General features: G+C 41.2%; 1 protein-coding gene across 2 annotated transcripts in view; it reads left to right on the plus strand.

The window, feature by feature from the left end:
• The first annotated feature begins 511 nt into the window (after positions 1-511).
• The window catches only part of TTC8 (tetratricopeptide repeat domain 8), a 64,082-nt gene continuing 50,609 nt past the window's right edge, over positions 512-13,984 (plus strand). For both annotated transcript variants that reach the window (XM_061611921.1, XM_061611922.1), the window contains exons 1-4: positions 512-862; positions 9,094-9,214; positions 10,882-10,945; positions 11,724-11,883. In XM_061611921.1, coding sequence (XP_061467905.1) covers positions 761-862; positions 9,094-9,214; positions 10,882-10,945; positions 11,724-11,883 — 447 coding nt within the window. In that variant the 5' untranslated portion in view covers positions 512-760. The remainder of the gene's footprint in view (positions 863-9,093; positions 9,215-10,881; positions 10,946-11,723; positions 11,884-13,984) is intronic.

Below are 13,984 nucleotides of genomic sequence, written 5' to 3' on the forward strand. Positions count from 1 at the left end.
AGTAGAAACTTTTTAAAAGGTTAGATTTTGACTAGACAGTTTCATGAGATACATAATAGAGGAAAAAATAATGAAATTGAAATATTTGTAAAAACCACCAGATTCTGACCATAAAATATTTGACACCCACTAGATTTGCCACTAGACAGGAAAATTCACCATGGGACAGGTGCTTAGAAATACTAGATTTTATGGGGAAATAACTAAACAGGCAACAGTGGAAATTATTTATTTATTAGATTTATATCCCACCCTTTCTCCCGGTATGAACTCAGGGCAGCAAACAAAAGCACTAAAACACTTTAACACATCATAAAAACAGACTTCAAAATATATGAGAACAAAACAACAATTAAAAACATTAAAACAAAACATCTTTAAATACATTTTTAAAAAAGCTTTAAAAGCATATTTTTTTTAACAAAAGGTTTAAAAACATATTAAAAAGCAAATAGGACACTACGCAACCAATCCCCCACCCCCTTCGGCCGAGAGCCTTTCAGGTCGATCATCTCTCTCCAACTCAAGCTAGGCGCATGGAAAAGTCTGAGAAGCGAGCTTAGTCTCCCCATCCCAGAAACGGTGTTTTCTTTCCCTTTCTCCTCAGGCATTTGTTTAGTCGACTATAAACACGGAGGAGGACCCTGCTCTGGCGTTGCTGGGCAAAGCTCAGTTGGGATGCTGGGCCTAAGCGGAAGAGAGCTGGAGAAGGGAGGCGTGTTGGGTTATTGTTTACATAACTGCGCCGGTGGGGCTGGAAATGGACCCGCTGCTCCACGCCTTGAGTTACTTCAGGCGGAGAAAGTTCCAGCTGTGCTCGGATCTTTGTTCTCAGCTACTGGAAAAGGAACCCGGCGACCAGGTATTTAGTCGATTCAGGGCGGGGGCTGGCCAGGAGCGCGTGGGTGATTCTGCTAGATCGGGAATTTGGGCCTTGGGCAGATAATAAAAAACTTACTTATGTGCAGTTGGGAGTTTCCGTCATTACTTTGTATACGCTAGTATTTTGTATAGCAATGTAAGACTGTGCCTCTTACATTTCATGGCCTTTATTGCTTTTTGTTTGTTTCTATACCTGTGTATGCGTATATACGTTTATGTCTATGTGCCTGCGTATGCACACTCCTACTGGCTCCAGGCATGTGATAAAAGAGAGCTCTAGTCTGTGAAAGTTCATCTTTTATGTTGTTTCAGCGGTATCACCCGTAGATAGAACCGAGACAAAGAATTTGCATGACCAGTGCGAGGATGTCTGCCATCAAAAACTGTTTTGTGAATTGTCACTGCTAAGTATACAATTATCCCTGTCTGTTTTCTGCGTTTAAGGTCCCTCTGACTTCACTTTTATAAGCCCCCTGTCCGTATACAGGCGTGTATACATGTACCCTCAACTCAGGATAATGAACAGCTGCAGTCCACAAAAGTTTGTGCCATCATAAACTTGTTAATCTTTAAGGCTAACACAAGGTTATATGTTGTTTTATCACTTTTAGCTTTTAGAATAGGGTGGAATGACATAATAAAAGAGAATTCTCAATCTTCCAAAATCTCAGGGTTTCCTGTTAGTTATTAACATGTAATAGAGATTATTTGCTAAGAAGATATTTCATTTTTTAATAATTATTTATGAGTTATTTAGCAACAACTGTGTCTGCATCTTCTATGTGTATTTTAAGTACATTACTTGAACCTCTCTGCTAGGTATTGAGAAGGTAAATTTTGAAATATTGGATTATAGGAAAGTCCATAAAATCTTGAGACAAACTGGTTAGCTTTTCTTTAGAATATAACAACATTATAGCAAATAATAAAATAAGTAATTTGTAATGGCATATAGGAAATTTAGAAGAATACTAGCAGTCAGTTTTATTAAGAACAAAATGTACTCAAACTATCTAGTTTCTTTCTTTGATATGTATATATACTTTTACTACAGGATAGCTTTTGACATAGTTCTGCATGCTTTTTTCCGCAGTATGTGTGAAAATTATTATTCAGAAGTAGCTATTGTAAGATGAGAAAACAACTTTCTAAAAATAGGACTATCTGCTAGATCACGTCACCCGCTTAAGTTGGTCCAGAGAGCGGTGGCCAGAATGCTGACCGGAGCTGGTCCACAAATGCATACTACACCTCTTCTTTATCAACTTCATTGGCTACCGATTTTATTTCGACACCAGTTTAAAATTTTGGTACTAGCTTTCAAGGCCCTACATGGATTAGCACCAATATATCTATCAAACCGTATTCTGGAATTTAAACCTCAGCGACCAATAAGAGTACCCCTCGAACATTCTCTCATCATTCCATCTACTTTTATAATCCGCCGCTCCAATACTAGGAACAAAGCTTTTTCGTGCATAGCTCCCATCTTATGGAATAACCTGCCACCTGAGATCCGATGTTCCTCCTCACTCACGGTCTTTCGCCATCAGTTAAAAACATTTTTGTTTTTTCAAGCTTTTAAAGTTAACATTTAAATTGTTATAACTACTGTATAATTGATTTTCTTAACTTAGGCTTATCTTTTAATTGTATATTGATTTGTATTAGACATTGTCTTATTTGTTCGCCGCTCTGAATTCTAAGAACTAGGGCGGGATATAAAATGCTTAAATAAATAAATAAATAAAAAACCAATGCAAAGTGAAATAATTAATGGTATGATGTTACATTGATAAGACATGTTCAGCTGCATTCAAAATGAATCTGTTCTTGATCTGAATTTTTGGAACAAGTTAAATAATTATTTGGGTGAAGGTGGGCAGTTTACTTATCCAATTTGCTAGCATTATAAACTGGGAGAATTTGCAAGCACTTCAGATGATAATTTGCTGCAAGTCAAACCCCACTCACCTGAGAGTAAGCCACGTTGAATTCAATAGGCCAATTTGCTACCGGGCCAAGTTCAGGGTTCTAGTTTTGGTATACAAAGCCCTATACAGCTCGGGACCACCTGAAAGACCGTCTTACCCCTTTTATACCCAGTCAATCACTGCGCTCTGCAGGTGAGGGCCTCCTGCAGATACCATCTTATCAGGAGGTTCGTTCTGCACAATATAGGAAACGGACCTTTAGTGTGGCGGCACCTACCCTGTGGAATTCCCTCCCCTTGAATATTAGGCAGGCGCCATCTCTGTTATCTTTTTGGCGCCTTTTGAAGAATTTCCTCTTCCAACAATTCTTTTCAATTGAGACCTATCCCAGTCTGTGTTAGAATTGCTTAATATGTTTTTTAATGTTTTTAACACTGTTTTATTTTAATGTATTTTAAGATCTGTTTTTATGATGTTTTAATGTGTTTTTAGCGATTTGTTTGCCGCCCTAGGCTCCTGCTGGGAGGAAGGACGGGATACAAATGAAGTAATAAATAAATAAATAGGGTTCACTTCTAAGTAGACATGGTTAAAACTGCAACGTTAATTTAAAATAATTTCAGTAATTTGGAAGATTGATTAGAGAGAATTCCAAAGAGGAATGTTCCGTGCGAACAAATAACCAAAAAGCCTAAGGGAGATGTCCAGCCAGTGTGGTGTAGTGGTTAAGGTGTTGGATTACAACCTGGGAGACCAGGGTTCGAATCCCCACACAGCCATGAAGCTCACTGGGTGACCTTGGGCCAGTCACTGCCTCACTGCCTCTCAGCCTCATGAAAACCCTATTCATAGGGTCACCATAAGTCGGAATCGACTTGAAGGCAGTACACACAGACACAAGGCAGATGTCCAGCCAGGCAGCAATACTTTAAGAAATAATTTTAATTGAACATACCCTGACAAGGTAAACCTGGAACATAAAAAAAGAAAAAAGTACCACTTTAGGCTGCTTTATCAGGAGCATTGCTTCAAAGATTTAGGAAGAAGCAATACCATTCTTTTCATTACTAATGCAATTTCTTTTGATGCATTGGGATTTTTTATGTGGTCTACAGTTGATGGAACGTATTGACAAGATGGAGAGATTCTGAGAGAAGAATGAGGATATATTAATTTATTTTAAATATGTTGCTTAAATGCCTGCCATTGTGATGGCAGAGGAAAGGTTTTTATATTGTAATCAATACACCCCATATCTGTCAGTGAAGGTCAGGTCATCTAACTGCCCCAACTTGATGCTTGCTTGTTTTATTCCAAGGAAATTGATGGGGACAACAGAAAGGACCAAGCCAAACCTTACTTGCATAAACCCACGCTATGCCTATGTATTATTTATTTATTATTTGATTTATATCCCGCCCTTCCTCCCAGCATGAGCCCAGGGCGGCAAACAAAAGCACCAAAAACACTTTAAAACATCATAAAAACAGATTTTAAAATACATTGAAACAAAGCATCTTTAAAAACATTTTTAAAAGCTTTGAAAAAATTTTTTAAAAAAAGCTTTGAAAAAAACAGTTAAAAATATTGTTTTAAAAATAAAAGGTTAAAAACATATTAAAAAGCAATTCCAACACAGACTGGGATACAGTCTCAACTTAAAAGGCTTGGCGCCGAAAAGATAACAGAGATGGCCTGCCTAATATTTAAGGGTAGGGAATTCCACAGGGTAGGTGCCGCCACACTAAAGGTCCATTTCCTATGTTGTGTGGAACGCACCTCCTGATAAGATGATATCTGCAGGAGGCCCTCACCTGCAGAGTGCAGTGGTCGACTGGGTATATAAGGGGTAAGACGGTCTTTCAGGTATCCTGGTCCCAAGCTGTATAGGGCTTTATACACCAAAACGAGAACCTTGAACTTGGCCCAGTAGCAAATGGGCAGCCAGTGCAATTCTTTCAGCAGCGGACTGACATGTTGGCGATACCCTGCCCCAATCAGTAGTCTCACTGCCGCATTTTGCACCAGCTGCAACTTCCGGACCAACCTCAAGGGCAGCCCCACATAGAACGCATTACAATAATCCAGCCTTGAGGGTACCAGTGTGTGGTCAACAATGGTCAGGCTATCCCGGTCCAGAAATGGCCACAGCTGTCTTACCAACCAAAGCTGGTAACAGGCACTCCTATCCACAGAGGTCACCTGGGCTTCTAGCCACAAAGATGGATCCAGGAGCACTCCCAGACTACAGCCTGCTCTTTCAGAGGGAGTATGACCCCATCCAAAGCAGGCAACTGACCAATTATCCAAACGTAGCAACCACCAACCCACAGTGCCTCCGTCTTGCTAGGATTCAGACTCAGTTTATTGGCCCTCATACAGCCCACCACAGAGTCCAGGCACCGGTCCATGGCTTGCATGGCCTCTCCCAATTCAGATGTTATGGAAAAATAGAGCTGGGTATCATCAGCATGCTGCTGACACCTCACCCCAAATCTCCTGATGACCTCTCCTAAGGGCTTCATGTAGATGTTAAACAGCATGGGGAACAAGATGGTACCCTGCGGCACTCCACAGCTCAACTGCCAGGGGGCCGAAAGACTATCACCCAATGCTATTCTCTGAGAGTGACCTTGGAGATGGGATCGGAACTACTGTAAAACAGTGCCTCCAATACCCATCTCACCAAGTCTGCCCAGAAGGATACCATGGTCAATGGTATCAAAAGCCGCCAAGAGATCAAGTAAGAATAACAGGATTGCAGTTCCCCTGTCCTTCTCCCGATAAACGTCATCCATCAGGGAGACCAAGGCCAATTCAGTTCCATAACCAGGCCTGAACCCAGACTGGGATGGGTCAAGATAATCTGTTTTATCCAAGAGTACTTGCAATTGCTGTGCCACAACCCTCTCAATCACTTTCCCTTAAAATGGGGTATTTGCAACCGGTCAGTAATTGTCACAAACCAGTGGTTCCAGGGTGGGCTTTTTCAGGAGTGGTCAGATCACTGTCTCTTTCAAGGCAGCTGGAACCATTCTCTCCCGCAGTGATGTGTTGACTACACCCTGGATTCACTCGGTCAAACCCCCTCGGCAAGCTTTAATAAGCCAAGAAAGGCAAGGGTCCAGAGGACACGTTGCTGGCCACATCATCACAAGCACCTTTGTCTACGTGATCAGGCCGCATCAACTGAAACTGTTCCCAAGAAGTTGCAGCAGATGTTGCACTGGTCCCTCATTGGGGACTACAGTAGATGTGAATGGGGCATGAAGACTGCTATGGGGGCGAGCAACTTTACCCTCATGCCTTGCAAACAATTCGCACTGGGCCTCTGCAGGATCTAAAACTCCATTTCCTGGATTCAGGAGCACCCCTAGACTACAACCCTCTGTTTCAAAGGGAGTACCACCCCATCCAAAGCATGCAACTGACCAATTATCTGAACTTGGGAACCACCGACCCATAGCGCCTCTGTCTTGCTAGGATTCAGACTCAGTTATGTATGACAGAGATGAAACTCACGAAATGGCTTTATATAATATACACACAATTCAGACAATCCTTCCAACTTTAGGGCTAAATTCAGATGTGCCCTGCCATAAACAAAAGAGCTCCTTCTGTTTGTGGCAGAAACTCTGATCCAGCAGAGGCTCTCACTGTGTGAAAAATGGGGAGGCAATTTTAACTGATTCCTCCTTCCCCCTGCAGACTCCAGCACCACGTCCCATGCTGTTCCAGATGTTCCCCTGTTCCTCTGGAGCAGTTTTGCAAGAAGGTGGAAATGGTGAAAATTACCTCTTGTGGGTCTTGTGAGCAAAACTCGACTCATGGGAAGTCTGGATCCAACCCATAGCTTGGAGGTGCATAAGAAAACCATAGCAAACCTAGGCCTTGTGTGTTCCCTCCTTCATGTCCTAGGGAGGAGATCAGAAGTTTCCATTTCTGAAACTATATTTTGCCAAACCACAACAAACTTTGATTGTACAAACAAATCATAGTTTCCAATCAAAACCACAGTTGCAGGATGTTCTGAACTGAGACATAAACTAATTCTAGCCCAAAGGTTTGGGGAAAGTAATGTTAGATTTTAAATAGAAAATAACCTGCTATTCAAGCAACTAAAATATAATACCTGCTAAAAGCACCAACCAACTATTTGCTTAACTTTTAGGCAAAACTCTGTACTCTAGTTGTCCCTATTTGCTCAGCAGATGGTAACCTCAAGAAGGTGAACACTCCTTGTAAAACTATGATGGGACAGTGTTGGAAGTGGTTTCTTGGGAGTATTCTGGGTGAAAGTTATGTTTTTGAGAGGTCAAAATTGGCACCTTCAATTGTACATGAAGAACAACCTTAATTCAGCAACGCTGCTGTAATATGCTCCCAGTATTCCCCTTGCCATATAACAACAATTTAATAACTATATGAAGGCATTGGGAGCAATTGTTAAGAGGTTTGGGGGCAAGGTAATATCAGTATGATGAAAACATTTAGCTCTATTTCTCCATAAAATATGAATCTGGAGAGGCTGTGCAGGCACTGGAGCTGTGCCTTGATGCATTGGTGGGCTTGAAGAGGGAAAAATGAACTCATCTTTATTCCTAGCAAGATGGAAGCTATGTGGATGAGTCTGTCCTGACCAGGAAAGAGATGTGGGGGTGGGTGGGTTACCCCACTTGTTTCATTTGTTTTGGGCTATGTGTAAAATGTTTTGCCTCTTTGGGGGGATTCTGAGCATTATTAGTTTTTCTTCTGTGAAATAGTTATTTTGTGATGCCCATGAGAGTTTCTTCATTTTCAAATGAGCACCCCATCGCAAAAATGGGTACTCTTGATGTACTTGGAGCTTTATTGGGTGATGTCTAAAATCAACAAGAGCAGCTTTTGTAAATCAGTTCTAATAATTTCCAAAGGAACAGCCATGTCAATCTGTTGCAGCAGAAACAACAGTCATGTATCAGCTTTGAAGTCCAACTAATATAGCATGAATGTTATCCTGAGTTGCTGGTATATGTACACATGGGACAGGGCAAAATTGTAAACTGTGTGGTCAGAGGAAAATGAAATGAGGAAAATACAGATATTGATAAAAGTCTAATGGTGACTACCCACAAAACACTATTGTTGAAAACACAAACATCCTGGTATTGATAAGCTAATAAGGTCTCATAAAATGATAAAAAGACTGTTGTCCCAATTCAAGCCACATAATTGAATGTCCATAAATTGTTATGCAGCAGTTTCCCGATGCAGTCTCACTTTAAAGTTCCTTTGTTTGAGAATAGCCATCAGTGACAAAGCATCCTGGGAGTTTGAAATGTTTCAATATTTTTGCATAATCTGAGCCTCTAAAATGATCAGCTCCGTTTGTTTGCCATGGCAGAAGACTCAGAACATGTATTCATGTCATGAACCACCTCGAATATTTTGCATGAGGCAAGATATAACAAAACATTTGTGTTAACATCCACTTCCTCCAAATATTTCTTTTCATTCAAACCAAAAAGCTTGTTATCTTCAGTTTAATTAAGCTGAGTTCTCCAAAGCTTCCAAAGTGCATAGTGTCCCTTGGAGACGTTGTGGGATTATTCCGTACACACACGAACAGTACCTCTGATGTTCTGAAAGAAAAATCTGAGAAAAATCAGACTTGAGGTGGCTCTCTGGATTGTATTCTGTAGGGTTTGTGATGTTAATGTAAAATATAGTAAACAAGCATAGTTCCAAATCGTATATCCTGTTAAAAAAAATCCCTTTGTCTATGTGTTAGTTCTGATAGTGCTCTGACATGTTTCATTTTAGTAATGAGGAAAAGAGACCTCAGCGAGAACTTTGGTGTATAGGACCTTGGCAACTTAGGAGAATGCTCCATATCATTGCCCTCTTTACATTCTTGCCCAGTCTTCACCTATCCAACCTTCTCTGGTGATTCATTCTTGCCCTTGTATTCTAGACTTGAATCCAGCCAATGTCCACTATGTCCTGATGCCCTACCTTTTAAACTGCTATTCTAATTTCTCTCATATCTGCAGAGAGACCTGTTGCTGGGCTGCCTCCATCACAGAGCTTGGAAAAGTTACTTTTTTGAACTACAACTCCCATTGGCCCGATCCAGTGGCCATGCTGGCTGGGGCTGATGGGAGTTGTAGTTCAAAAAAGTAACTTTTCCAAGCTCTGCTCCATCATATATACATTCTGTTTAATTTGATATTGTATTGCCTTTTTATAGATGCTTCAGGTTATTGAACCTTGGTTCCTCTCTTTATCTGTAATCTAGGCTGCTTGGTGCTTGAAAATACGAGCATTAACAGAAATGGTTTATGTGGATGAAATTGATGTGGATCAGGAAGGCATTGCCGAGATGATGCTTGATGAAAATGCTATTGCACAAGTGGCACGTAAGCTATATTTACAGATGCTTCGAAATGTATTGGCCTCATGATGACTCCCTTCCCAGGATTCCAAAATTGTTCCTTCACAGTTATAGTGTCTTGTCCCTATAGACTATACTGTGGGATAATAGAACACTTCCAGTTAATGCAGTTATCCTGTGGTGGTGGTATTGTCTTTAAAATAACATTTCCAATGCAACCTTGCTGACTATAAAGTGTTGCCCTGTTTATTTGAACTAATCTTGCACATTTGCTTTTATAGGCATGTAAAAATTGTAACAAAGCATTGCCTGTATTATTAAATCCATGCATATAAACTTTGCTCCCTGCAGCTGCTTTGATGCTGGGCATGGTTGTTCTTCCTCTGACCACAGTGTTGTTGGGAAGGAGGAAAAGTGTGTTCTGGATTTTAATTTTCACCCTCTCCCTGTTGTCAAATAGCAGGTCACATATTTGTTTCCTGTGGATACATGCCTGAAAAAAGTAATTATAACTTTGAAACTGCAGAGTTTGACTGGTGGTATTGTATCCAGTCATTACGTTGCTAATTAGTTTGAATAATGCATTTTTAGACATGAAAAATGTTCCATAGAAAATACAGTACTGGGCTGCAATCCCCATATCCAGCACACTGGAGAAGGGGGGTTGGATGGGGCAGAGGTCTGCCTCTGCCCAGCCCAAAACAGCTCCTCCAGCTTCTGCCCACGGAGTGAATCCAGCATCAGCCCTCCAGTGCAGAGGACTCCATTCCATCTGCCAAAAGCTTGGGTGGATGGAAGTACCACTGGTGGGATTCCTACTGGCTGTAGCCCATGGAAGACCCATTGGAACCAGGCTGGTGTTGCATGGAGCAGGATTTTGCCCTGGCAGGCATGGGCAGCAGAGCTGCAGATGTTGTGGTGGCTACACCATTCCATTGAGCCCTGCTGCTGTCCAGCCAAGATTAGGAATGCTCTGATAAAAAAAAAATCTACCTTGCATCACTGAGCAGTATTGATGGAGTAGTGACTTGAAACTTGGCTTCTTTTTAATTAATTAATTAATTTTAAAATTCATATCCCGCTTTTCGAAGCGGCATACAATGATAATAAAATACAACATACAAAATTTAAAACGTAAATTAAACCTCAAAAATCTAAAACATCAGAAATTTAAACCAAAAAAATCAGAAAATGTAAACATCAGAGAAGCATAAATGATGTAAAGGCCTGCTGAAACAGAACTGTTTTAATCAGGTGTCTGAAACTCAGCATGGACAGTGCCTTAGCTTCTAGTGGGAAGGAGTTCCATAGTGTTGGACCCACAACACTGAAGGCACGATTCCTTGTTGACATGAATTGTGTTTCTGGCCTATGGGGAACCACTAATAGTGCTTCCCCAGATGATCTCAGTGATCGACTTGGAATGTACAGGGTAAGGTGGTCCTTAAGGTATCCTGGGCCTAAGTTATTCAGGGCTTTGTGCACTAATGCAAGAATCTCGATTTGGCCCAGTAGCAGATAGGAAGCCAGTGTGTTTCTTTTAACACTAGTGCCTGTTCCATCACCAGTCTAGCTGCAGCACTCTGCTGCACTGAAGAAAGGTGAAAAAAAGATAAAACAGGAATGGAAGAAGAGTGGTGGGAATCAATCTGTTAAACATGAACTAATTATATTTTTTCATTCTTTTTGTAGGGCCTGGTACTTCGCTAAAAATTCCTGGAACTAGTCATGGTGGAGGTCCTAGCCAGGCTGTGAGGTATTCAATTCACTGATACATTTAATTGGTCCAAGTGTCTATTCACTGTACTTAGCTCCCTATTACACTTAACTAGTAAAGGGTATCCAGTGAGTAGTCTTTCTAATTTAGCATTTATCCATTCCTACACTCTCTGTGGCAGTTCCTCACACTTCTTTATGTTTTTGGATTGCTCCTGTGCTGCTCTTTATGTATTTCCTGCCCTTCTCATAACCATTGACTGGTCTTTGAATCAGATGAATTTTTTTCCAGCTGTGTTTCCTTATATAAGCAAACGTGAAAATATAATTGTGCTGGATTGTGAACAAAAACAGTGGCATCTCAAGCTCTGGGATTTGGAAGACGTACACATAAGGTGTTTGAATAGGAGGAAATTTAACAAAACAATATAAAACACTCTATAACAAAGTAGTAGTAACAGTTATCTTTCCAAATAATCATAAGGGGAATTACATTATGGTTAGTATCCCTTTAATTAGAAACTAATTTTCATGCAAGCCCCATAGAAGTGCAGAAGTAACAATGACAGAATGTGACATGAAGTGTGAACTTCAAAAGCTGCCCTAGGCTCCTGCTGGGAGGAAAGGTGGGATATAAATCAAATAATAAATAAATAAAAGCTGTTTGCAGGTACAGCCAGTAGTGTGCATGGAGAAGCAACCTAACACAGATATACCTTTACTTAATAGTTCCAGGCTTCAGTTTGTAGGATTTCTTCATTATAGCAGTAGAAAATATCTCTTTGGCATGGTGTCTTTCAATCTGTGGATCATTTCAGGCCAGTGACTCAGACAGGAAGACTTCTAACAGGATTTGTGCGGCCCAGTACTCAGGGTGGAAGACCAGGTACTATTGAACAGGCCATAAAGACTCCAAGAACTGCTCACACTGCCCGTCCAATGACTAGTGCTTCAGGGAGATATGTCAGGCTTGGCACGGTAAGGGATGAGAAGGAACGACTGAACATACTGCTAATATGTATAGGTCACACAATATTTGGGACTTTGGAACTTTAAAGTGCATGTGTATGTATTGAGATAAGCCAACAAGTTGATTTTTACCTCGTTGTATTGCTAGTTCTTGGTGTTTTACCTTGATGCATTTCTTTAATCTCTTATGCTTAATGTAACATTTGTATCTTCAGAATATTACAACATGTAATGGAAAATAGAGCAGTTAATTTGCATATCTTTAATATCTTTGCTTATAGTCCTGTCAGACATTAACAAAAGTGTGTGCATTTTATATAAAAGCTGCTTCTTATTTATAATAATAGGATTATAGATTGAACTGATCAACTTCCTGACAACCCAGAAAGATCAAACTTTTCACAGATATACTCTGTCTGACATGGTGATGGGAAAAAATAGAGAGCCTTACAGTGCAGTCCAAACACAATGGATCTTGGGCTGAGCCTGGTCTCACTGACATGACTCTTATCATCCCTGCTCAGCCGAGGGTACACCAGTATAACTCCCTCAACCCATCTGAGCTGGGGCTATGCTTAAGGCAGTGGATCTTAAGTCCCCCAAAAGGAGTGTTTCCGGGACAGGGCAAGGAGAGATGTCTGTTCCAAACCTCTTTCAGTTCAGTCACATGACCTGATAACTCAGCTGAATTTATGGGCAAAAAAGGGTGGTGTAAGTCAAACCCTATTTTAAACGTTTGTTTTCCCTATGCCAGTCTCGGGCTGCCTCAGCTGACAGTAGCCCCACTCCTGAACAGAGTTTGGAATGAGGATAACTTATGCCAGCTTACTTTAAGATGGCATACGTTCTACCAGTTTCAGAAATTAGGATTGCTGTGTAAGAATGTTAAACCAGTGCTCTTCATTGGATTTTCATCAAAACTTGCAGTGGAGGTTTAAGTTTGCAGTGAAAGAGAATTGTAAGTTCCCAAAACCAGGGTAGTACCTTCCAAACCTGTTGAAATTTGTTAGTTTCCACAATTTTTTTATATATGGAGATTGTTTTGTATCATTAAATACTAAACTGCAAGAAGTCCAAAACAGATTGCTGGGATGCTTGAGTAGTAGTGCAGTGGCAAATTCAGAAGTGCAAGGTCCCTTCATGTTAGTCACACCATGCTCCCTCCCCATTATCATCATCATCATTATTATTATTATTATTATTTTGCTGTGGGGTTGAAAACAAGATCCTTGTTAATGCCTAGGAACCAATAAGCATGAAAGAAGAGAGTATTAGACCTAAGAAGACACTTCTCAGTGTTTGACTCTCCTCCTTTCACTCTGGTTGGCTCCAATCAGCAGGAAAGGAAGCATGTTAGAAGACTCTTCTCGGTGCACTCCCCTTTCATGCTAATTGGCTCGTAGGTTGCTGGAGACGTTGGGACCTTGCTCCGCAAAACATACAGGGTCTAAGACCCCCTGAGACCCCCCCCAATAACTACATCCCTGTGCACACCCTGTGCATGAGGGTGGGAGGTATTTTGCTTTCAGTGCCCCCAAATATTTCTGGAAGAAAAATGCTTTATTTAAATTCTTTAAATTTTAGTAACCAAAATCAACCCTTGGGAACATCAGATGAGTAACCAACTAGAAACAAACTATCTAATCAAAAATTTGTTTTCCTCAAGTGCTCCGACATCACGTGGGATATAGCGCCATCTAGCGTCCGAAGGCAAGAATGGATCGAAGTCAAGACCTGGGGCATCGAGCCCCTCCCACTCCAGTTCATTCTTGCCTTCGTTCGTTCGAGGCTTTTGGATCTTCTGTAGCGTAGCTAAGTTTGGGATTGAGTGTGTGGGACTGTGAATTTTCCTCTCGTTTCCCTCCCTCACTCCCCTTTTGTATTGTCTGGGACTTTTTGGGGGGGATTTTATTTTTTGACTCATTTTGCTTCCCCCCTTTAGTCCCTTCGTTGGGGAATCCGGCGGCTGCCGTTTTCCCTTTGGGCTCCCGTCTCTGTGAGACGAGCCTTTGCTGAGAGCCGCGGCTGCGGCTCTCTCTTCAGCCCCTTCATTGCCTTGCCTTCATCTCTCTCCCAGGCGGCGGCCGCTTTGCTGTGAGCCGTGGCTGCG

The sequence above is a fragment of the Rhineura floridana genome, chromosome 2 (genome assembly GCF_030035675.1).
Source record: "Rhineura floridana isolate rRhiFlo1 chromosome 2, rRhiFlo1.hap2, whole genome shotgun sequence".
In the NCBI taxonomy this organism is placed as follows: Eukaryota; Metazoa; Chordata; class Lepidosauria; order Squamata; family Rhineuridae; genus Rhineura; species Rhineura floridana.